General features: G+C 39.2%; 1 protein-coding gene and 1 long non-coding RNA gene across 3 annotated transcripts; one reads left to right on the top strand and one right to left on the bottom strand.

The window, feature by feature from the left end:
- The first annotated feature begins 1,325 nt into the window (after positions 1-1,325).
- Positions 1,326-2,868, top strand: LOC125166547 (uncharacterized). Of its 2 annotated transcripts, none has more exons than XR_007152458.1 (3): positions 1,326-1,395; positions 1,496-1,664; positions 2,655-2,868. It is a non-coding gene; the product is annotated as an uncharacterized LOC125166547 (long non-coding RNA). The 2 variants fall into 2 exon arrangements; XR_007152457.1 differs by having other exon boundaries at positions 1,496-1,688.
- EEF1E1 (eukaryotic translation elongation factor 1 epsilon 1) lies at positions 2,869-25,251 on the bottom strand. The gene is made up of 4 exons (XM_047860437.1): positions 25,139-25,251; positions 19,586-19,786; positions 12,418-12,513; positions 2,869-3,543 (listed from the first exon to the last, which is right to left on the bottom strand). Exons 1-4 carry the CDS (start codon positions 25,223-25,225, stop codon positions 3,403-3,405), a joined length of 525 nt encoding a protein of 174 aa, XP_047716393.1. The 5' UTR covers positions 25,226-25,251; the 3' UTR covers positions 2,869-3,402.
- Between the last annotated feature and the right edge of the window lie 1,290 nt (positions 25,252-26,541).

The following is a 26,541-nucleotide window of genomic DNA, read 5'->3' as shown; positions in this document are numbered from 1 at the left end:
CTCACATATTACAAAGTTTACTCATTTTACCCACCGGAAGTGTACATATCTATGAGTTTAAGCATATTCAGAATGTGTAACTACCTCATTTATTCTTGAAGTTACTCATTTATTTTATCCAATGCTTAGGAGGGCAGCTTTTCCCCCTAAGGTTGGTAAAAACTGATTTCTCAAGTTGATTTAAGCAGAAACTTACTGGTCCACGGGTAAAGTAGTTTACAGGTTAAGTTTGAGCCAAACTTTTGTCTGAACCCCAGCTCGTTGATATTGATTGTGTGATCCTGGGTAAGTTCCTTGACAAATCTGTGCCTCAGTTTCATTAATTGCAAAAAAGAGAATAATCATTAAAGGAGTGAATTCACTTAAAGCACTTAGAAGTCTGCCTGCTACATACTAAATGCTCAAAAAGTGTTAGCTATTATTGTTATTAAAAGTACATTAATAGACCCTCCTGGTAACTCTTGAGTATTGTAGAATTCTGAAATAGCTTCTGAACCATGGAAATTGTGGTCAGTGAAAAGTACTTACTGTATTCTAATTGTTTGCAAATTGATGATCCAGGGAATGTCAACAATTTACTAATAAAATTTCTTTTACACTTTGGCACTCAGAAGGCATTTCCCCATTTAAACACTACTTCCTGTGACAGATACTAGCTGTCTGCCCAGTATCCTTTTTCACCCCTTCTTCTTGTCAGAGCACCAATTTTATTCTGGATGACAATGTGTGGGACAGAGAACTAGGTTTCCGGCCCTTTTCCCAGCTCAGATGGCCAGACATGTAAACAGATAGTGCTGAATAAAGCTTCCAGGGAAGGTCCTTCAGTTGATTCAGTTGGGAGAGGACGGTCTTTTTGCCCTTCCTTTCTTCCCCCTTCTCTGGTTCTTGATCATGGACCCTGATGTCTGGGGCTCTGGTAGCCATCTTGGACTGTAAATTGAGAGAAAGGAAACTACCTGTTGAGTACCGAGAAGCAGAAAGATGGCAGCTGCCTGCCTGATACCAACTGTGGACTGTGTGCATTCTTTCACATGAGAGGAAACAAACCACTTTCATGACGTTACTTGGTTTTTCTGCTACTTACAGCTGTACCTAACTGCAACTCACCCTTAGACTTTTCTTGGTCAGTACAAAATGGACTTAAAATAATACTATAGTCTTTCAACAAACATACGCTTAGCGTCTGTTGTTGCGTGCCAGTCATTATTTTGAGGGATGGATGTGTAAGGGAAGTCTCTGCTCTCAAGGAATTAACAGTCTGGCAGAAGAGAGACAGAATCCTAATGGTACCAGAATGTCAACTGCCAGAAGCAGGGGGAGGGGGAGGTGGGTCAGTCAGGATAGACCTGACTTTCAGGAGGACGAGACATAGTTGAATACTGAAGAGAGTATCAGGTGAGATGGGACGGGCATTTCTGGCAGAGAAGTACCTGACAGAAATGACCTAGGAGGCACTGCAATATTTCTACACAGGAATGAATTGTTTCTATTTTAGATGCTGAGAACATCATCTGACCTTTGCTTACTGGAGCCAGGTCTCTTACATTTCTGCCATTCTCTCATCCTCTAAGATCCAAGTTAGTGACGGGAAGTCCTGGTACCTAGCAGCACCAGATAACACCCGTGGAAGCAATGCCATGCACCTACATAAAGAACTAACAGACGTAAGGGTACCAAGGACTCACGAGGTAGATGTGGGAGGAGGGGGCATTCGGCAAAGAGGTAGACAGGGGTCCCTCCTGCCGCTTCCTTACAACCGACCTAACCCTGAAGGGAACGAGGGAAATGCCTGGAATGGGAAAGCTGGGTAGCCATCTCTCAGCTATCCTGTCTGTCCTGCTTACTTCCCCCAGCAGTTCCAGGGGCAGAAGAGAGAAGTGTTGGGGGGGCGGGGGGAAGGAGGAATTTGCAGCAGTAAAACATGACACGGAATACTTGTGGCAGACCCAGCTGGGGTGGTGGTTTGAACGAAATGTCACAGACTGGGTCTGCCTCTATGGCACACATACGCACTCCCAAGATTGACTTGAGCCCTCTAGTCTCAGTGTGCAAATACAAGTTTATAGTTTCTAATTTAAAGGCTGTATTATAAAATTAAAAGTGTTCCTAAGGGCAATACACTTTGAGATTTAATCCTATAAAAATTGTCCTATTTTACAAAGCACTCACCACAGTTGGCCTCTTAAATCTGACTTAGTAACATAAAGGACAAAAATGGAGGCGCGGGGGGTGGGGGGGGTCTTACAAACAAAAAGAGAACATTTTACTGATAGACATGAGCTCTATGTTAGGCTTTTCCACATATATTACCTCATTTAATCCTTGTAAGCGAGAGTGATCTTTATTTTTATAGATAAGGAAATATGGTTAACTGATTTGCTTTGGGTCATAAAGCTAGTAAGTGATAAAAGAACTCAACCAAAGGGCTATATATTTCCCAAATCTCTTTTTTCACTTGACCTTTGAACTATATACCGCTTAGACTCAGCATCAGCACCAAAATAACAGTATTAAACAGTAAGTGCTCAAAGGCTCTATTATTCTTATTATTTAGAAATATAAGTTCTTTAGATCTCAATAATTGATTATTTACCCAGCAAGTAAGTTATAAAATGTATAGATCTGTTAATAATGTGCCTCTTTGTTCTTTACAGCGCTTCAACAGCAGCCTGAGTTGGCTCTTAGTTCAGAAAAACCTAGTAGTTGTCAGGCCTAAAATTGGTGGGATAGCAAGAATTTCCCCTCTTGTCTTTAGCCACTGCCTATTCCAATAAGCCCAACGACAACAAAAGAACCATTAACTCCAATGAATGTATCTTATTCCAGCTCCCTCCAGGGCAGTTCAGCAGTTAGTTTCACCTCAATGAATACTGGCTACAGGAAAGAAAGAAACAAACAAAAAAGATTTTTTCAACCGCATTTACTGGCTCACATAAATATTTGAAAACAAATCCATCTGTCTTCCCTTTCTGTATCCTTGGCACAATTTATTACAGTTTTTAGTAAACAAATTACTGTAAATATCCATAAGCGGAAAATGAATTTTAAAATATGAGGGAGAGGTCAATAAATAGTCAAATATGTCAGCCACTGAAAGGACTACTTTTTCTCTTAAGATTAAGCCACTGATTTGCAAGTTTATATACTAAAATAAGTTTCATCTATAAAAACAAAGTAATTTACAACTTGATCTCAACTCAAAGTTTTGACAGTTGAATTTTTACATATAAAAGCTGCAAAATTTCAACTAAAGAAGACAGAAAACATTCGGATATAAGTTTATTCTATCAACCTCAGCAAACAAAGAATGACTGCGTATCAATTTACGTTAGTCCTCTGGTCCGGAATATACTTTCCATTTAAAATGTTTGTGACCACGCTTCTGTATGTCATGGATAGCTTCTAGTGGGAATTAGTATATAGTCTGTTCTTGATGAAGACAACAGTGGACAGATGTTGCCTGATCCCTGGGTAATGCTGAATGTGACAAAACCAGCGAGACACATTAAGATATTTTTCCTTTTCTTGAACTGTCAGGTCAACCTAAATAGAGATTAAAAACACACACAACACAGACATTACATAAGAACAATTATCAATATCATTTGACTAAAAGATAAAAACTGGGGGAAAAAAAAAACAACCCCAGTTCTCAAAAGCCAATATATTTGGATAGGATTAAATAATTTCAGCCACTTAGAAGAGCCATTTGTTTAATGCTTTTATGTTCATTTCAACACCAGATATGCATTCTAAGGAAGTCTCAAATTTTCAACAAATGAAAAGTTTACATTAACCCAGCATCTGGAGGCCGAAAGAGTTTGTTTTTTTACTTTACTGGAAAGGAAGATAGGAGAAAGTTAGAGAATAGCTCCCAAAAGGTAAGACCTTGGTTCTTTCCACAATATTTTTTTTTTTTTTAGCAAATCTAAAAGAAAGGTTTATTAGGATCTAACATGCTTAACAAGAGAATACTATGTAAACTCTAATACATGTGTGTATATACACGCACATTAATAGATGGCTGGTGTGTGCATATATATATATATATATATATATACACATACATATATATGCCATATATATATACACACACACACACACACACACACACACACAGAGGGGGAGAGAGACAGATGGAGAGAGACTATCACTTCCTTTTCATTAACTCTGGGGAAGAACTGTACTCAGGAAGACAATGACCCACTTAATTTCAAGTGATTATTGCTTAATACAAGGAAGGGCTATTTCCAGTGGCATGTGCCTCAGATGAACAGACCTTCTCAATTAAGTTTGTCACAAAACTGAACTCTATCTCCATTGAGTGCAGCAGGTCACACAATTTCCTGTCAAGCTACAAGAATGCCCAAGATCTCCTTAGAAAAAGACGTAATAAAAACAGTCGATCCTATCATTTCACTGGGCTCAAATTCCAAAGTAGGTGACTCAACGACTTTTCTCTAAGCCAAATCTTAAACTAGAATCAAGGAGAGTTGTCAGGTAAAGAGAGAGCCAGTGGGCCAGTAACTAACAGCCATGGCCCATGTTTACGATAGTGTGGCTCCTTTTGCTGTTGTTGAACCCACATTTATTCAGATATTACAAGTGTCTGTAAAACTGACTAGAACATTTTACACAAGGGAAAAAGCCTCCTGTGGTTCAAATCCATTAGAGGTCTGCTTACTGGAAGGCACTTTTAGTGAGAGAGCTGTCCTGGGGCTGTTTAGAAGTTCACATATACTTGTGTCTACAGGCAAATATTCTGCCTGGGTCAACAAAACTGAGGACAAATCACTCTAGTATGCAAAATTTATTGCAGAATATAAAATAATGTTGATAAAATTAAAAGGCAGTCACATAATATTCTCTCAGATGTTTAAATGAACTCATTATTTCCACTTTATATTTATTAGAAGGCAATTAAAAAAGCAAAACCGATACAAATCATCCTGCCTTCCTTTTTACCATCGACATGAGGATACTACTGTATCAATATCTGATCTTTTAACATTGTCTTGGGTAGTTTCAAAAGTCCATCTCTGTTGGCTCAGTTTACTTAGATTATCAGCAGTGAGAATCTTCTGCCTCTGCTACATAAAAAATTTAAGTTTCAGGTTTAAGTCCGTACATATAAGTTGCTACACAAATGATGAAAACATATTCATCTTGTTTAAGGCAGTGTAAGGTTGAATCTAGTTATCAGAAATCTGTTACTATAACTGTTTCACTTACAATATCATTAGTCTATGGCATGTATATATAAACATATACATGTATATATATGTGTGTGCATATATATATATACACATCTATATATATAAGGTACTTTTTATTACAAGAGAATTCATGGCTTCACATGTGAAGAATTATCTTATTCCTAACTGGTCTATAAACAGGAGGGAAATAAACATTGCTGAATAAACTGAATTATCAGTTTATGTTTCAAAAGGTAAAAAACATTTTGTAAAAGAGCTAATGTTTTGTTCTTTCTAAATGCTTTCCATATGTGAACTTCACCAGTGACTTCAAAAGAAAATGTAAGATTTAAAAGAAAAATTTTTACATAGACTTTATTTTTATATAGTTTTTAAATGTTTACTTATTTATTTTGAGAAAGAGAGCACGTGAGCAAGGGAGGGGCAGAGAGAGAGGAAGAGAGAATCCCAAGCAGGCTCTGTGGTGTCAGTGCAGAGCCTGAAGTGGGGCTCGAGATCATGATGACCTGAGCCAAAGTCAAGAGTCCAATGCTCAACTGACTGAGCCACCCAAGTGCCCCCCAAATATAAGGTTTTGAAAAAGCTCAACCACTACTAAACATAATTGCAAGTCTAACAGGAGATGGGGGGGTGAATTTTCTTCATTCATTCATTCATTCATTCATTCACACATACATACGTATGTAAACTCAAAATCAACTTCAGCAAACCTCTTTACCAATAGTTAAAGCAAACAGAACAAGTTCCACTCCAACTCGATTTTGTGTTAGCTGCTGCAATATATGATTCAAATCTGACCGCTTCCTTACAATTTACTCTTTTCAAAACTTCCATTTAAAAGTCTCCACTCAGCCACTGTGTGAGATGTTATTTTTAAGGATGAATTAAAACACACTGAGAAGAAAGCATTTCCAAACAATAAAGTGCTTGTTTGATCTATGATCTACGTTCAAGTTATTCAATCAGATTCCAAACATAAGTCAAAAGGGCAATGTCTGTTTACTATTTACATTTCAGAACAGCATTTGCTATCATGGAGGACTGGCTAATGCTGCTCCTCAGACTATTAGTTAAAGTAATAACAATAAAATATAACACACAGCAAAACCAATATTCTCCAACTTAAAACTTTCACATTTAGGGTCTCCAGTATAGAGATTATCACCAGATGGTATGAAATAATTTCTATTCCAAGAGCTTCTAAACCTTCTTCTAACATTTCCAATCTATTCCAACAAGATGGATCTATTTCAGAGAATGTGAATCTGTTCATTTTCCCTCAGAAAATTGTGCCAGTGGGGTACCTTGGTGGCTCAATCGGTTACGCGTCTGATTCTTGATTCCGGCTCAGATCATGATCCCAGGGTTGTGGGATCGAGCCCCGCATCCAGCTCCACGTTGGGCATGGAGCCTGCTTAAGATTCTCTCCCTCTGCCCCTTGCCCGCAAGTGCACGTTCTCTCCTTCTCTCAAAAAACAAAAAACCTCAAGTGACAGAAATACACAAGAGCTTTTCCAAAAGGCTCAGGCTACCACTTACCCTCCTTTTAAACTGTAGAGTTTGTCCCCTGAGGCTGAGAAAATTAGGACTGATCGATTTGTTAGCTCTCTTCTACATTTTTGGTAGACATTCTATTTCTGAACTCACCATAAACAAACACAAAACAGATCCCACCCCACCCCCCAAGTAACCTTACAGGTTTTTAGAACTTTTTAGATGGGACCCCCTAGGCCACTTCACTTACAACACTGGTTTTACAGCATCCCTTTCTAGTCGGCTTCTTTTCCTTTCTAGCAACAGGAAACACAATGCAACTTTCCAGTCACCATTTCCTGCTTCTCACTGGCCCACATGCCACTGTGTCTACAGTGACGATGCTTGACTCTTTCTACCTAATCATTCCTTTTTATTTATATTGGCTCTCTATACCTAGCCTGAACTTCAAAGCCAAACAGATAATATTCTTAGACACTAATTTCCCATGAAGACACATGAGAAACACTTTAAGTGACCCATTCCAGATCGGGCTGTAAGGCTGGTTTGCTATCTTTCCGACTGGCACCATGCAACCCCTGGGACAATCTTTATGGTTAGTGTTCCTGGACAGCACCACAGCAATTTCTTTTACTTTTCCTTTCTTTCCTAAAAGAACGACATACCTCCACTCGTGTTGCAGACTTCAGAACAAATGTAATTTAATTGATAACAATCTGATAGTCAGGCAACAGATAACCCTACAAAGGATTTTCATAATCTTGAGCAACAGTCTGCTCCCAGGGACTGCTATCTACTAGTGAAATCACTTTAGGAAAGCAATGAGTCACTGGTATGACAATAAACAGCCACACTAACTGGCAGTTTAACAAAGGGAGAACAACGTAATATTCCTCAAAGGGAATTATGATAGACCAGATCTTATAATTAGAGTAACTCAGCCACAACTAAAGTTGGGCTTACACTGAAACGAAATACTGTGGGATTATTGAGGACTTGAAGGTTCCCTGACTGCTGTTTAGTGCACTGCGTTGATTACATACGAAGTATTTAATAACGTGAAAACAAAGGAACGCATGAGGGCAAAGATAAATATATACCGCCAGAGCAAATGAAGCACAAAAACTGTCTGATGAATATGAGCAGGTGGCCAAACTGAACTGCACATCGATTCTGTCTGAACTTAATGCCAGTAATCACCTTTTCTCATATGGATAGATTTACACCTAACTCAACAGGGATGTCATTTAACACCACAGTGCAAGTCCATCACAGTAGAGGTTTTAGTCTGTGAGGGGTTCCCTGAGAAGTTGTTCTCTGACGTACTCTGCCTGCACTTGGACCGGGGTCGGAGACACACTTTGGTTATGTACTCATTTCATGAAGCCAAATGGATGCCTTGCTACGTGATGTACATATTATTCTACTCACTTTTGTTTTGAAAAAGAGAAGTATAATATCCTTCACCATAGTATCCTAGGTCACTACATGTAAAGAAGGTATACATTCCGAAACAGGAAAATATAAATAGGCATGGATCATTAAATATTCTTAACGTAACCCTAATTTTAACATGCTGCATTGGACAAAATACTTCTAAACTGCTTGAAAGCCAAACACCCTTGGGAGCACCTAAGTAACTTTGCAGCTCATGCTATGAATATTTTGCATTATAGAATTATGACCTTGGTCACTCTGCTGGCAAAGAAATTCCATACAAGCTCCCTCCTTCTCAGAGTATTTCCTTTCCCTACCACGTGACCTGCATAAGCCAGAAGAGAGAAAAATGTAAATACATACTCAGGTTGTAAGAGTTACACTTCATTACTGTCTTTTTTTTTTTTTTTTAATTAGATGGGAGAAATGGCTCTTTGTCAGTGAGAGCTCGACACTACAAGGAGGCAGGCCTAGTGAAGGCCCGACAGGCCTTCCCTACCTGCAGATAGCGCCACATGTAAGCTTAGATTACATTTCTCCTAGTGTTAAGCTTTAAAATGAAATAGTGTCACATTCAAATGTTTTAAAAATGTCAACAAGAGTGTTGTGGTTGTTAGACGGATGTTGTTCTTGTGCCTCTCTGGAAAGTAGCCACGCTCCTGGCTATGAACTCTCCCTCGAGTCAAGCCACAGATGCCTCCTAGTTGAAAGATGGAGGTTTCCCACCAGGATAAAGATACACAGATACCATAAGAGCAATCTTTAGCTTGTGGGCTTTTGCATTTGGAAATGAGGTAAACCGTGCCATGTCACCCTTCTACATTCAAAAAGCTACTAAAATATTTTGAATCTGGAACGGACTAAAAGGAGGCTGGGGTGATCAAAGAATTTCAGCTCTACTTCCACTGGCTTCGCATTCAAATAAGATAATTTTAGATTTAATCATACTGAAGCTTAAAACTAAAGATCGCACTCTCAAGATTTACAACCTAAAACAGGAAACACAAAGAGGAAGAGATTGCTAAGTACTGCTGATCTCAATAAGCATCTAGTTGTACGATGCGTTTGCTAAGAGCTGCGAGGTGTACATGATATGACATGACCTTCTTCAGTCCCCTTATTTTGCCTGAAATGGAGTCTTACCTCTTCTAAGCATAAGGAAACATCTGTCCCACTTTATTCTTGTTGTATCAGTAATGACTAATAATTATTAATAACCCTCCTTTCACTGTCAAAGTGTTGTTCTGGATGAGAAATCCTATGATCATCCTACTTAAATGCAATTATTTATATTCAAACTTATCATTAGCTTTCTGAAGCAATGAAAATTCCCTTAGATAGCTAAAGCCACCCAAATCCTGCAGATATTTTTCTGACAATTTGATGATTCTACATTTTACTTTACTCCAGCTGCCTCTTTAATTGTTCACATAATATTCTGACCAGAAATTAGCCCTTTGCTTTATTCAATAATTCTCTTCCTGTAAAATGGTCTTATTTCTTTGAAGAGATCAACAGTTGCTTGAAAACAAGCCTTATACTTCTTTTATGTCTCTGAAGGATAGTAAAATGGGCACATATAATAAACTCAGTTTAAGTATCGTCGTGAGAACACAGACTATTAGGCTGAGTGAAGGACCGTACCTAGGTGGTTACCGTGACGATGTTACAGAACTGAGCACAATCCCTCAGGGATCTTAGAGGATCAATGCTTAATAAGCGAAGTAAATCCAACTGAGGAATTAGAGCTTGAGCAGGGCGTGAAGAAAAACTATCGTACATTATGGTATTTGACAGCATACGAAGGGCATCCCCACACATTGTGACACTTGCAGCAGAAGACAGACTTTGTCTTGGCCCTTCCAAAACCCAGGCGGTCTTTGAACAAAGCACTAGTTTCCTTCTGTATAATAAGAGGGTAGTACCACTAGTTCCGTCTCCTTTATCTGAGGTACAAGGAGAAAATATACATAAAACTGAAAAATACAGAGAAATATGTTAATTACATTAGTCAGTGTTCGTGGAGGGGAGTGTAGACGGTATGCACTTGGGAGGCATTATGTCTGACAGCGGTGTTATAGTTACGAATTGCCGTAGTCTCTGACTCAAGCAGTTTACGATTTGAAAGAGAAATTTTCCAAGAAGAATTACAGTATAAAGGAAACAAGCCAGAGCTGAGGGAGGCTGGGAGGCACAAAGAGAAACCGAGGAAAGAGCACTTCAGTAGGCTTCAGGAGCCCGAGGGGACCTCACCAGGAAATCAGTGCTGTAGCTGAGTGACCCTTGGTGAAATGTGAGCGAATCTGGGAGGAAGATAAGGGCTGGGCCCAGGCAGCGAATGAGAAGAGCAGAGTGAGGGCCCTGAGCAGAGGGGGCGCAGGGCAAGAGACCAGGGAGTATGTTACGGCCGAGACAGAGGCATGTGGGGAGAATGATGGCAATGAGGCCGGAGGGTCAACATGAAGAAGGGGCTCCCGTCCGGGCAGTGAGGAGCTACTTCATTATTTTGAGAAAGAAAGACACATTCATGAGAAAAATCGCTCGGGTGGCAATGAAGATGGACTGTATGAGAGGAGACTGGTGGCAGGAGGCCATTTCAACAGCACTGACAGAAGATAATGAATTCTGGAACGAGGGCAATATCACCCAGGATCGCAGCAAGATGTATGTGAGAGGCATCCCGGAGGTGGAAACAAAAGAACCTGATTAATTGGATGCATGAGGCACGGAATACAGAAAATGGGTTATTTTTTTCCACAAGGAAGAAGATCGGTGTTGGGAGGAAGTTTCAGGGGGAGATAGACGTAAGGAAGCCCAAATTCTGGAGCCAAACTGCCTGGTTTCCAGACATGGTTTTGCCACTAACAGTGTGATCTCAAAGAAGACATGTGACCTCTCTATGCCTCTCTTACTTCATCTGTGAAATGGAGATAATAATAATAGTACCTACCTGATAGGGCTGTTATAAGGATTAAATGAGTTAACACTTATGAAGAATAGAGAACACAGTGAGTTCCATATAATTGTAAATAAATTTAGGATGGGAAACAATTTAAAGAGATTGACCAGATAATGGGAAAAATGGCAGATATGAGGAAGAAAGGATGTAACATTTGACAAGATCCAGAAATGGGGCAGGAGGGGGAGTTCAAATAAGAGAGCAGAAAAGGGAGACAAGAGGGATGCATGCATGGGGGCAGGGCAGGGGGGCTGGAAGATGGGGGAAGATGAGGGCATTCAAATCAATAGCCTCCACCTTATAGCTGAAAAAGGGAGGAAGGCTCCGAGATAATGAAGATAAAGGAGGAGGGAAAAGGAGGGGTTAAGGAAAGCGCTAAGGGTCTGGAAGTATGCCTAGGAGGAATGAAGAGCTGATGCAGATGAGAGCCCGGCTGAAACTGAACAGTATAAATTCATAGTGGCACCAATCTGCAGCTTTGTGATTTCTCCCACAGACCTCAGCCTGGACAAGGACATAACATGGAAGCATTTATTAGAACTGACCAAGAGGTGGGGATTTACAGGGAAAGGGTAGTGAATGTACAGTGGAGCAAAGAAGCTGAAGATACTAGTAAGAGTATTTGAAGTTACACAAAAGGAGATCCAGGTTGGATGGAGAAAAAGTACGTAGGTTTGGAAAAAGGGAAGGGATCCAGTTGCTTCAGATAATGACGGGATGAGTAAGAGATGAAGAGCTAAGAAAGAGGTTGTACAGAAGATGTGGTACGGGAATTAAGAATTAGAAGGAGGGGCACCTGGGTGGCTCAGCTGGTTAAGCATCCAACTTTGGCTTACATCATGATCCCACAGTTCAAGGGTTCGAGCCCCGCATCGGGCTCTGTGCTTACAGCTCAGAGCCTGAAGCCTACTTCAGATTCTGTGTTTCCCTCTCTCTCTGCCCCTCCCCGGCTTGTGCTCAATCTCTCAGAAATAAATAAACATTAAAAAAAAAAAAAAAAGGAATTAGAGAAGGGGAGGGTGATGATGGGGGGCTAGTCCAGGCCATGATGACAGTCAAGTTTACGGAATGGCAAGAGAAGTAGCTGCGAACAGGAGCAGAGACAAGAACAGGAAGCAAACAGATCAAGGAACAGGAAGCTACTGCATTTGATGGATTATGTGGAAGGAATATGTGCATAAGGTACTTTGTATAAAAAAACTCATTTTTATTTGAAAAGGTGAAATGCAAATTTGATTTAAATTCAAGACAAATAAAAAAATCATTCTGAACATTACAGAGAAAAAAGCTAACAACTATTCAAATACTCACTATAAAGCGATGGAGTCCATAGTACAACAGGATATCTGCTAAGGTAAAGTTATATCCTGTAAGGTAGACTTTATCTTCAAGATACGAATTAAGATCCTAGAAAAAACAAATAAGATATTAATCTAAAAAGCGATAATAATCAAGTCAACTACCATATCATTAGATTTGGAACATTTAGAAGACTATTAGAAAACAAAACACTGACTTTTAATTTTTTAATTTCTGACATTAATAGACTCAGATTCATTCAAAAGAACCGATCATAAACCAATCGCCTCATTTTGAAAAATAGGGTAAACATTATTAGTCTTATTTTAAAGAAATAAAAAACCATTAAAAATGTTATTCAAAATACCATCTATGTCCATTTCAAAGGCACGCATTTTTCCCCCCAGGGTTGGGGAGATCATTTTGTAAATTATGATGTTAGATTTACTTTTTCCATCAAAATATAAAACAAACTCTTCAATAATTTCTCTTAAGAGTACTATATAATTTACTGGCTTGCTGTATTTTTTATATATGCATATTTAAAAAGTTTTAATTGCAGTAGAATCATGTTACCATCTTACCCACTTTTAAGTGTAAATATCAGGAATATTCATACTGTTGTGTAACCAATCTTTGGAATTTTTTCATCTTGCGGAACTAAAACTCCGTCCTATATTGACAGATATATTTAGAACTCTGCATCCCAAGGCAACAGAATATACTTTCTTCTCGAGTGCACATGGAACATTCTCCAAGATAGATCACAACATACTGGGTCACAAAATAGTCCTTAGGAAGTGTAAAAGAATTGAGATCATAGCATGCACACTTTCAGACCACAATGCTATGAAACTTGAAATCAACCACAGGAAAAAGTCTGGAAAATCTCCAAAAGCATGGAGGTTAAAGAACACCCTACTAAAGAATGAATGGGTCAACCAGGCAATTAGAGAAAAAAGTAAAAAATATATGGAAACAAATGAAAATGAAAATACAACAATCCAAACGCTTTGGGATGCAGCAAAGGCAGTCCTGAGAGGAAAATACATTGCAATCCAGGCCTAGCTCAAGAAACAAGAAAAATCCCCAAAAGAAAATCTAACAGCACACCTAAAGGAAATAGAAGCAGAACAGCAAAGACACCCCAAACCCAGCAGAAGAAGAGAAATAAAGATCAGAGCAGAAATAAACAATATAGAATCTAAAAAAACTGTAGAGCAGATCAATGAAACCAAGAGTTGGTTTTTTGAAAAAATAAACAAAATTGATAAACCTCTAGCCAGGCTTCTCAAAAAGAAAAGGGAGATGACCCAAATAGATAAAATCATGAATGAAAATGGAATTACTTCAACCAATCCCTCAGAAATACAAGCAATTATCAGGGAATACTATGAAAAATTATATGCCAACAAACTGGACAACCTGGAAGAAATGGAAAAATTCCTAAACACCCACACACTTCCAAAACTCAAAACAGGAAGAAATAGAAAACTTGAACAGACCCATAACCAGCGAAGAAATTGAATCAGTTATCAAAAATCTCCCAACAAATAAGAGTCCAGGACCAGATGGCTTCCCTGGGGAATTCTACTACACATTTAAAGCAGAGATAATACCTATCCTTCTCAAGATGTTTCAAAAAATAGAAACGGAAGGAAAACTTCCAGACTCATTCTATGAAGCCAGCATTACTTTGATTCCCAAACCAGACAGAGACCCAGCAAAAAAGGAGAACTACAGGCCAATATCCCTGATGAATATGGATGTAAATATTCTCAACAAGATACTAGCAAATCGAATTCAACAGCATATAAAAAGAGTTATTCACCATGATCAAGTGGGATTCATTCCTGGGCTGTGGGGCTGGTTCAACATTCGCAAATCAATCAATGTGATACATCACATTAATAAAAGAAAAGAACCATATGATCCTGTCAATTGATGCAGAAAAAGCATTTGACGAAATTCAGCATCCTTTCTTAATAAACTCGAGAAAATAAGGATAGAAGGAACATACTTAAACATCATAAAAGCCATTTATGAAAAGCCCACAGCTAATATCATCCTCAATGGGGAAAAACTGAGCTTTCCCCCTGAGATCAAGAACAGGGATGTCCACTCTCACCACTGCTGTTTAACATGGTGTTGGAAGTTCTAGCATCAGCAATCAGACAACAAAAAGAAATCAAAGGCATCAAAATTGGCAAAGATGAAGTCAAGCTTTCACTTTTTGCAGACATGATATTATACATGAAAAACCTGATAGACTCCACCAAAAGTCTGCTAGAACTGATACATGAATTCAGCAAAGTCGCAGGATACAAAATCAATGTACAGAAATCAGTTGCATTCTTATACACTAATAATGAAGCAACAGAAAGACAAATAAAGAAACTGATCCCATTCACAACTGCACCAAGAAGCATAAAATACCTAGGAACAAATCTAACCAAAGATGTAAAAGATCTGTATGCTGAAAACTATAGAAAGCTTATGAAGGAAATTGAAGAAGATACAAAGAAATGGAAAAACATTCCGTGCTCATGGATTGGAAGAATATTGTCAAAATGTCAATACTACCCAAAGCTATCTACACATTCAATGCAATCCCAATCAAAATTGCACTAGCATTCTTCTCGAAACTAGAACAAGCAATCCTAAAATTTGTATGGAACCACAAAAGACCCCAGATAGCCAAAGTATTATTGAAGAAGAAGATCAAAGCAGGAGGCATCACAATCCCAGACTTTAGCCTCTACTACAAAGCTGTAATCATCAAGATAGCATGGTATTGATACAAAAACAGACACATAGACCAATGGAATAGAATAGAGACTCCAGAATTGGACCCACAAAAGTATGGCCAACTAATCTTTGACAAAGCAGGAAAGAATATCCAATGGAAAAAAGACAGTCTCTTTAACAAACGGTGCTCGGAGAATTGGACAGCAACATGCAGAAGAATGAAATTAGACCACTTTCTTACACCATTCACAAAAATAAACTCAAAATGGATAAAGGACCTAAATGTGAGACAGGAAACCATCAAAACACTAGAGGAGAAAGCAGGAGAAAAACCTTTCTGACCTCAGCCGCAGCAGTATCTTACTTGACACATCTCCAAAGGCAAGGGAATTAAAAGCAAAAATGAACTATTGGGACCTCATGAAGATAAAACGCTTCTGCACTGCAAAGGAAACAATCAACTAAAGGCAACCGACGGAATGGGGAAAGATATTTGCAAATGACACATCAGACAAAGGGTTAGTATCCAAAATCTATAAAGAACTCACCAAACTCCACACCTGAAAAACAAATAACCCAGTGAAGAAACGGGCAGAAAACATGAATAGACACTTTTCTAAAGGAGACATCCAGATGGCCAACAGGCACATGAAAAGATGCTCAACGTCACTTCTCATCAGGGAAATACAAATCAAAACCACACTCAGATATCACCTCATGCCAGTCAGAGTTGCTAAAATGAACAAAACAGGAGACTATAGGATGCTGGTGAGGATGTGGAGAAACGGGAACCCTCTTGCGCTGTTGGTGGGAATGCAAACTGGTACAGCCGCTCTGGAAAACTGTGGAGGTTCCTCAAAAAATTAAAAATAGATCTACCCTATGATCCAGCAATAGTACTGCTAGGAATTTACCCAAAGGATACAGGAGTGCTGATGCATAGGGGCACTTGTACCCCAATGTTTATAGCAGCACTCTCAACAATAGCCAAATTGTGGAAAGAGCCTAAATGTCCATCAACTGATGAATGGATAAAGAAACTGTAGTTTCTATACACAATGGAATACTACTTGGCAATGAGAAAGAATGAAATACGGCCTTTTGTAGCAATGTGGATGGAACTGGACAGTGTTATGCTAAATGAAATAAGTCACACAGAGAAAGACAGACACCATTATGTTTTCACTCTTACGTGGATCCTGAGAAACTTAACAGAAGACCATGGGGGAAAGGAAGGAAAAAAAAAAAAAGTTAGAAAGGGAAGAAGACAAACCATAAGAGACTCTTAAAAACTGAGAATAAACTGAGGGTTGATGGGGGGTGGGAAGGAGGGGAAAGTGGGTTTTGGGCATTGAGAAGGGCACCTGTTGGGATGAGGAGCACTGGGTGTGGTATGGAAACCAATTTGACAATAAATTTCATTAAACAAACAAATAAATAAATAAATAAAATAAAACTGTCCTATTAAACAACTCCCCATCTCCCCCACCCCAGACCCTGGTAACCACCATCTTTCTGTTTCTATGCACTGATTACTTTCAATACAGCATATAAGTGAACTCATAGAGAGTTTGTCTTTTTGTGACTAGCTTATACTTAGTATAATAACCTCTTACGTGAGTCAGAATTTTCTTCCTTTTGGGGCTTGATAATATTCCATTGTTTACATATACCAAATTTTGTTCATCGATTCATCCATCAAAGGACCCTTGGATTGTTTCCATCTCTCAGCTATTGTCAATAATATTGCTATGGACATGAGTGTACAAATATCTCTTTAAGACCCATTGTGAATTATTTTGGGTATATATCCTTAAAATAGAATTCATGAGGATGTTTTAGCTATAAAGACTCTCAAGGTTGTCACCTTCAGACTAAAAAACTACAATTAAATAATATTTTTGATTAGTGATATAAATCAAATTGTCCCTACCACATTATAGAATTTCACATATTCAGATATTCACAGAACCCATGTTTGATGTTCATTTCCTTTGTTTTAAAGTCTTTCCCATGCCATTGCCAAACTTTATCAGATATTTTTCCCCTACAGAGTTCTGAGTTTTCTGTTTTCCTAATTAGTTTTAAACGTCCTAATAATATTGAAAAAGTGGTATAATAAACAGCTATATATCCTCTTTCTAGATTCAACAAATGTTAATGTTTTGCAATGCCTGCCATTTTGAAATTCTGTATTACCTTATTTGTGAGCCATTTAAACTTACAATCATGGTTTTAGCCTGAAATGGAACTCTATAGAGAGTAAGAAGTAAACCCTTTCATAATATTCTATTAGCAAAAGTTTTAAAAATAAGTAATACAAAGATAAATAGCCCATTATAAAACTGGGCAAAGAATACATAAAAGCAAATTTTTAAAAATCATTTAAATTCAGGTACAACTATATGATGCAATACTAACAGGTTATCAAATAGGTAGTATAAATGAATATTTAGGGACATGAAAGATATTCAGAACTCACTGTCAATGAACAACAAAAAAACAAGTTACAGTGTCCAATAACTACCCACTTTTAAAATAAAATGCCCACATGTATATACAGAAAGGAAAAGCATGGAAAGAGCACAAAAGGAGTTCAATAATATCTGACAACTAAAGTGTTAGTAGCAGTTCTCTCTTGGTGGGACTATAAATGCTTAAAATTTTTTTCCCTTATTTGTATTTCCTAAATTTCTTTAATAAGTATTTACTGTCTTTAAGATAAAAACACTATCACGAAATAGCAAAAAGCAAAGCAAAACAGAAGACAACACTTTCTCATCTATGCTCATATGGCCAAAAATCACACTGCAGTCCATTATACATACATTAGTCTCCCTAGCCAGTCTGCGTTCTGTAAGGACAGGGGCTGTGTTCTTACAGCCTACCCTTAATGGGTCACTGGATCACAAGCCCTTAGAGCTGCATCTGACACATCATTGTAGGTACAGATTAGGAAACTGTGGCAGGGCAAGGACAACCAAGTCACCTATCCCCTTGTACATTTCAAAAAAATGGTAGTATCTCTGGTCAGATTCTCTGGATTGGAATTTCAAATACTATTTATATAACCCATATACAACGTTTTGGTGGAATTACTTCCATGTGCCTAATACCAAATCTCTGAATACAACTTTGGACTTATAAACCCAATTCAGTGAAATCCTGTTCATATCTTTCAGAATTAAGTACTATCACTATCCTTTTTTCTGGGAAATTACAAGAGATAGTTACATTTGCCTGAAATCTCACATTCACTGAAAGAATAGACATGCTTGCTTCCCTTTGGAAATGCTGCTGAGCACGGCAGAGGCCAGCAGGAAGGGTCAATGTGGATATTAAGCATGAATAGTTGATCAGGATAGCACCTATAAAGAAACAAGGCCTGAAATCTACCAGTTCTCTTGATGATATCTATCAAGAATATAGTTTAAACCATTTCCCCGAGTGATAAATGAAAAGCTTTTCGTGCTATGAGACCTTCTTACACAACTTGCACTACCAATTTATATAATGAGAATAAAATTAGAAAACAGAAGGGATTCCTGCAGTGGTATGTGGTTGTCTGGATGATTTCTAAGGTTCCTTCAAATTCTAAACTTCTATAAAAATTTTTTAATCTGCTTTATTTTTATGTAATTAATAAAAAATATCATTTGGAATTAAAAAAATTTTTTAATGTTTATTTTTTCTGGGGGGGGGGGGAGGGGTAGAGAGAAAGGGAGACACAGAATCTGAAGCAGGTTCCAGGCTCTGGGCTGTCAGTAGCAAATCTAATGTGGGGCTCGAACCCACAAACCAGGAGATCGTGGCCTAAGCTGAAGTTGGATGCTTAATTGACTGAGCCACCCAGGTGCCCCACAATGTTTTTTATTATTGGTGATTCTGGAGCCATGTTCAGTTTATACCTTATATCAATAGATTCTTTTATTCTGATCTAGCTTCTTTGGAAAGAAAATACAAATCTTAAAGCAATACGTCTCAAGGGAAAAAATGTGGGCTTTCTCAGATCAATATAACAGTGTTTTTTAGTAACTCCCAAAGATTCTGATTCCCTTCTTGCCCTTGACAAAGTACTTTACTGCTGAATGGAGAAAATAAGTATTAAGACATTACATTAAATAAAAATCATGCAAGTAATTGTTGACTATGATGAACGTTATGAGAAAAAGGACATACAATAAGTACCTACATCTGTTAGAGAGAGAGAGGTGGCTGAGAACATTTCTGAGGAAGGGGTATCTGAGCTGAGATCTGAAGGCAGAGGGCTGGTGGACTCTTACCAGCACAGGTAATAACAGGTACAAACTACCCTGAGGCAAAAGGAAACAATAAGGCCCATAGCTTCAGCTACTGAATCTCAGGGGAGAGAGAGCTTCCTGCTATTAATAGTTCATGCATTTATTTTAGCCTTTACAGAGAATCACAATACCTTCAACAGAGTGCGGACATCGTCTTTACTGGAGTGCCCATCCACTCGAGTTACCCTGTACTCCAACCACTGCTGAACTACTGCTTTTTCTTCTGCGGTGCTCCCAAGCAAATATTCTTTGTTGGCCTGCTTGACAAGATGGGCTGCTATAGTAGTTAGTCCTGTTAGACTTGGACCGTTGTTTGTTTGAAGAACTGGAATCTTAAAAAGAAAAAATTCTTCAGATAAATTTAAAAAACAAGTACCATCATGTTTTTAAGTTCTATGTATCAAATCCCTCACTGTTTTTTCTTTTTTTAAAAAAAAAATTTTTTTTTTTTTAACGTTTATTTTTGAGACAGAGAGAGACAGAGCATGAACAGGGGAGGGGCAGAGAGAGAGGGAGACACAGAATCTGAAACAGGCTCCAGGCTCTGAGCTGTCAGCACAGAGCCCGACTCGGGGCTCAAACTCACGGATGGCGAGATCATGACCTGAGCCGAAGTCGGCCGCTTAATCGACTGAGCCACCCAGGCGCCCCCCTCACTGTTTTTTCATGACAATCTAGGATTCTACTCTAAGGTACTAAATTATATACAAATGAAAATCAGCAAAATAGTTGTATTGGTAATCATCTGAAAAATAATACTGTTTTTGTTTCCCTTATTAGAACAAGTAATACAAAAGGTCAGCTTATAAGAAATTGCTAATTAATTTAAATGTTTTTGATGTACAACCAAGCAAAGACCTATGAGAAATTTAAAAGAAAATGGGGAGGTGGGGTGCCTGGGTGGCTCAGTCAGTTGAACATCTAACTCTTGAGCCTGCTTGGGATTCTCTCTCCCCCTGATCCTCTCCTTCTCTCTCAAAAATAAATAAACTTGAAAGAAAGAAAGAAAAGAACAAAAGAAAGAAAGAAAGAAAGAAAGAAAGAAAGAAAGAAAGAAAGAAAGAAAGAAAAAGTATCACCTGATGGGGAGACTGACCAATTACTCAAAAACAAGTATACAAGGGCACCTGGGTGCCTCAGTCAGTTAAGCGACCAACCCTTGATTTCAGGTCAGGTCATCTCAGGATTCCTGAGATCCAGCCCTGTGTCAGGCTCCTTGCTGACAGTGCAGAGCCTGCTTGGGATTCTTTCTCTGCCTGTCTTGAGCTCACACACACACATGCTCTCTCTCGAGCTCACACACACACATGCTCGCTCTCTCTCTCTCTCTCTCTCTCTCTCTCTCTCAAAGTAAATAAACATTAAAAAAAGTATACAGTCTAAATGACTCAAACAAACCAAACAAGAATATCTTCTTGGGAAGATGGCTGCTTTTTCCAGTCACTAAATAGTATCTGTACTTGTAAAGTGATTTACACTTTGTGGGACACTTTCATGCTCACATTTAGGTCAACAGGACCCTGTGAAGTATACGGAGAGATTAACATTTTCAGATACAAATTCAAAGGTTACCTCCTAAAAATTAAAGTAACAAAAGGTACTTTCTGGTTTTCCACTTCCTTACCTACTTCCCATTCACTACTTAGCTCCTTGAAATTTCACTTTTGCCTTCATACTCAAATGAAGCCTCTACGTCTAAGATCACTGATAATATCCTTTAAAAAAAAATGCATGGAGGGGCACCTGAGTGGCTCAGTCGGTTAAACATCTGACTGTGGCTCAGGTTATGATCTCACGGTTTGTGAGTTCAAGTCCTACACCAGGCTTTTTGCTGTCAGCACCTCTGGGGTTGCTGGTAACGTTCTATTCCTTGACTATGTTGTTACCTACCTGTGTTCACTTTGTGGCAACTCATCAAGATTTATTCACTTTTCTGAATGTATGTTATATTTAAAAAACAAAACATTACAAAACCTGAAAAAGAACCTGCAAACAATGACTGTGTGTGGGGAAATGACATTTAATTCTAAAGAGGATTATTTGTAAAAATATATTATCCACAATCCCACCATGCTAACTCAAAAAATTCCCAGTTACCTTCTCATTTAATCACTACATCTTCTAAGTTGGAAAGTAATTTCATCATCATCTTACAAAGAATCAGGGTCACCTGCTTTGTAATGGCAAGGTGGATAATGTCAGGGTTTGGATAAAGTAAGACTGACTTGTAAAGTCCATTCTCTTTCCTTTATACAGCCTAAAGTACACAAATCTTGTATAGCTGCAATCATGGGGCACATGCTATTTTCATATTATTCTTAGAACGCCATGGTTTTCTAAGTAATCACCATCAGTGGCTATATAAGTAATATTCCAATGTGCTGATGTACCATAATGTAATGAACCATTCTCCCAAAGCTGGATCTTTGGATTGTTTTCAATTTTTTAAAAATTTCTTTAAATAATCTCTACACCCAACGTGGGGCTTGAACTCATAACCCCAAGAGATTAAGAGTCATATCCTTTACTGACTGAGCCAGCCAGGTGCCCCCGGATTTTCAATTAAACATTTTTTTTTAATGTTTTATTATTTTTGAAAGAGAGAGAGAGAGAGAGAGAGAGAGAGAACGCTCAAGTGTGGGAGGAGCAGAGAAAGAGGGAGACAAAGAATCTGAAACAGGCTCCAGGCTCTGAGTTGTCAGCACAGAGCCTGATGTGGGGATTGAACCCATGAACCACGAGATCATGACCTGAGCCTAAGTCAGACACTTAACCAACTGAGCCACCCAGGTGCCCCTGGATTGTTGTCAATTAAAAAAAACAAAAACAAATTTTTTTATGTTTATTTATTTTTGAGAGAGAGAGACAGAGACAAGAGTGCAAGGGGGGAGGGGTAGAAAGAGAGGGAGACAGAATCTGAAGCAGACTCCAGGCTCTGAGCTGTCAGCACAGAGCCTAATGTGGGGCTCAGAACCCAGGGACCATGATATCATGACATGAGCTGAAGTGGGAAGCTTAACTGACTGAGACACCCAGGTGCCCCGTCAATTTTTAATTATACTAGTCCCCCCTTATCTGTGGGGAAGATGTTCCAAGACCCCCAGTGGATGCCTGAAACCATAGGTTTGGATAGTACCAAATCTATGCATACTATGTTTTTTCCTATACATAAATACCTATGACAAAGATGAAGTTATAAATTAGGCACAGGAAGAAATTAACAGCAATAACTGATAATAAAGTAGAACAATTATAACAATATAACAAAAGTTATGTGAATGTGGTCTCTCTCTCTTTCTAAATATCCTATTCTACTATACTCATCCTTTGCGATGATGCGAGATGATGAAATGCCTATATAATTAGATGAAGTGAGGTGGACAGCATCAGCATTGTGACATAGTGCTAGGCTACTCCTGACCTTCTGACATAGTGTCTATTTCTGGACATGACTAACCATAGGGAACTGAAACTGCAGACACTGAAACTATGGATGGGGAGGTGGTAGACAGGTGACTAATGTATAATTGGTAATGTTACAGAGAATGCCTTATTGCTTGATGTGGAGAATGAAGGCAGAAGAAAAAAATTAAACTTTCTTACAACTTACAATCCATTGACAAGTCCTTGAGAAAGGCAGAGTGACCTTCCTCTAGAAACTCAACTGCCTTGATGTTAATACTGTGCTAAGGGGAAAAGGCAACCTAAGCTTAACATTAGCCTAATCTCCAGGAACCTGTAAGTCTCACAAAAAATTCCTTTGGAAACTTTCTTTATCTCTACCCCTCCTCAAAGATATATGTTATCAATCATCTTCCAAGCATGTGGCCCACTGATACATCTGAAGGGTCTCAGAAGGTTTTACTACACAGTAGTAAATGACCTTTTCCTAACAACAGCTAGCCCCTCCAGGTCCTGGAAACCTTGATTCCAAACCCCTTAGAGACTTACGCTATCCCTAACCCCCTCCCAAATTGAAAGTATATAATTAGCCACTCCTCACAACCCCAGTGCAGCTTTCTGCCCAAGGGTCCTGTCCCTGTGCTTTAATAAAACCACCCTTTTCGCACCAAAGACATGTCAAGAATTCTTTCTCGACTGTTCGCTCCTGAACTCCAACTTTTCATATCATTGCTGGCTTACTGCTGTCAGCTGTCTTCCCCCAAAATGACTGAATCTTTTCATATAATCCCAACCCTTTCCCCAAACACACAAATAGAAACTTTCAATAGCTACCCTCTGCTAAGACAAAAAAAAAAAAAAAAAGTTTCAATTAAAATAAAGTAAGAAACCATACTCTGAACTCCAAAGCCCTCACAATTGCCCTCAAACTATAATTTTGGGCTTACTTTGCATTGCAGCACTTTTCATATTGGTCTACTTCTTGCTCCAAATTTCCCAATCTTTCATAATTTTGGTCTTACACACTTTCCATAGCAGCTTTTCTGTGAAGTTTACAAACCCAATCTCACAGTTAAAATTAACTTTCTCCTTTCACATTCCTCAACAATGTTTTCCTCCACTTAGTATATATTCCATTCTGCCCTAAATTGCCAAAGACTGTTTGTCATACTAGATAAGCCTCCAAGACTCATGTCTTGGCAATGTTCTCTAAAAAACAGAAACCGAACTGGGGAATAGTGGGCGAAGGGAAGGGATCAGCAAGAGGCCAGAGGAAAACGCAACAGCAGGCCTTTTGTCTCCAATGTCTACTTTGCCACCAATCAATGGGCTGATCTTAGGCAAGTCCCATGACTTTTCTAGGCTTCAGGTTAACTTATGTATAAAAACTACACAAGGACTGCTTTTTACCAGGGGCCAAATTGAGAAACAGAAAAAGAAAAGCGTCACATGGGAAAAATCTCAAAGGGACGAAAAATGTATTTATCCAAAATTGTCTGCTTACAATCATTCCTCTTTTCTAACACATTCCATCCACGTCAAACAACGATGTTTATGAAACACAAACGTTCTTCAACGCCCTGAGAAATCGGAGTCCTTATACCTTCCCAGTCAATTTCATACCCAGTACCTTTCCCCTTCATTTTCTGCACGCTGCACACTGAACTTGAAGAACTCAGAAAAATCTTCCTTGAATCTCCCAGATTGGAGCAAAACCAATTATGTATTCTCTCAGACATCTGCGCTTCAATGTAGCACTTTTCACTTGTAATTAAAACAGCAGCAAAGTTTGTCCACCTAGAAAAAAACCAAGCTTCCGGAGGAGGAAGGAGTGAGTCCGTCTCAACCACTGCTGCATTCCCCAGCTCCAGCACAGCGCTACCTGGCATCCTGTTAGCTCTCTGGAGTGGCTGAATGACACTGAATGAAAGGTAGTGTTCTAGTTAATGCTGTCACTGAATGCAAACGCGGGGCCTCCAGACTGGACTCTTTGAGGGTCTTTCTCGCTTTCCCAGAACGGGATGACAACAATTTCCCAGGAGAAAACGTTCAGGCTGAACCCGAACTGGGGTGAGGGGGGGGGAGGGGGGTTCCCCTGCACCCTCTAGAAGCCAGGGCCGCAGGGGGAGACCGAGAGACGCCAGCCGGTCCTGCGGCGCAGACACGTGGGGAGAAGGAAAGCCGCCTCCTCATTCTGTCCGCCTCTGCCGGCCACCCCGTCCTACCTCAGCAAGCCCCGCTCCTGTCCACCTCTCCCCCTCCGCGCCGCCACCGTTTCTCACCTGGCGCTCGCCCTGAGCGCTGTATTTGTTCCCTTTACTCAGTCCCAGGGACTTCTCCAGCAGCTTCAACTCCGCGGCCGCCGCCATCTTCCGGCAGGAGCTCTTGGCAGGGGCGGGACCAGGACAGCAAGGATCTCCTTCATTGGCTGGGAGGGAAGGCCCACTCCCACCAATGTCACCATCTATTGGCTGAACGCAAGGGGGGGCGTGGAAGTCTCGCTGAGTGCAGAGGCGGGGTCAAGGTAAGGGGCGGGGCAGAAGGATGGGTGTGAGACAGGTGCAGAGGTGGTAGCAAACAGCCGTGTGAGGTCTTGGAGCTCCCGAGCTTACTGGCAGAGCGGGGCTTTGCTGTTGCTGTAGACGGAGTCGGCAAACTTCTAGACAGCAGGCTGCTTTCCTGGCTGCCAGAGTTAACTGGTTAGCTGATTTGGCATGCTAAGAGTCTTTTTATGCATAATTGGAACCAAGATTTACTTTAGTTTGGCTTAGGAATCTGTGAATTTGAACAATCAAATTGAATAGCAAAGAGTTCACAATCTATGAGGAGTTTCTAACATGGTGTTAGTCATAGGAATTTTAATAGCGTCGTAATGCTGTATTGGAAAAACTAATTTTCCGTCTGTCAATCTACAGTTTAATAGTAACAGTAGAAATATAAATTTAAAGACTATTTATAGAGCACTAGTATGTTAGATAACATCAAGCAATTCCTATGGCCCAAGAAAATCAGCCATTAATAGTTTTAATGAGCTTTATTTGCCATGCCACGAAGATAAAGTAATGATGTAATTTAAGTAGCTTTTGGCATGTAAATAAGCAATGCAGTGACGTTTCCCTCCTGAGCCGCTATATTCTTAGATCTTCAAGACAGAAAATGGGTAGCATATGTTGAAGCCTTGAATTTCCAAAAGATTTCTAGAAAGATTTTTTTTCCAAATTAAAGAGTGAATAAACAAAATTTATGTCAGTCTGAGAAAAATGGAAAAGAATTACTATAAGGTAGTTCACTAAATCAGAAATATGGAAGTTTCATGGAGAGTGCTGTCCCTGTGTGGCACCTTCCTTACTCCAAAATACTTAATGAGTTAACACTGGTAGCAGAATTAAATGTAGAGAAAAGAGAATTTGGCCAAATCAACATAAACAAAATACAAAAGAAATTCTGGTGTAAGTGGATTGTTGTGCATCTATTTTCTCTTTACTTTCCAAAATACAGAGAATTGAATGACTATTTCACTACTTCTAAAAAGGTCAGTACTCTAAGAAAATTCACATAATCTATTTTCAGTATTTAGGTTCAGTTTCTGTTTATAATGAAACATTTAAAAAAATCCCACAGTTAAGGGCGCTGGGGTGGTTCAGTCAGTTAAGCCTCCAACTCTTGATTTCTGCTCAGGTCATGA

Source organism: Prionailurus viverrinus, chromosome B2 (assembly GCF_022837055.1).
Source record: "Prionailurus viverrinus isolate Anna chromosome B2, UM_Priviv_1.0, whole genome shotgun sequence".
NCBI classification, from domain to species: domain Eukaryota; kingdom Metazoa; phylum Chordata; class Mammalia; order Carnivora; family Felidae; genus Prionailurus; species Prionailurus viverrinus.
The sequence above is the reverse complement of the archived record's forward strand: the minus strand, read 5'-3'. Positions and strand labels throughout refer to the sequence as shown.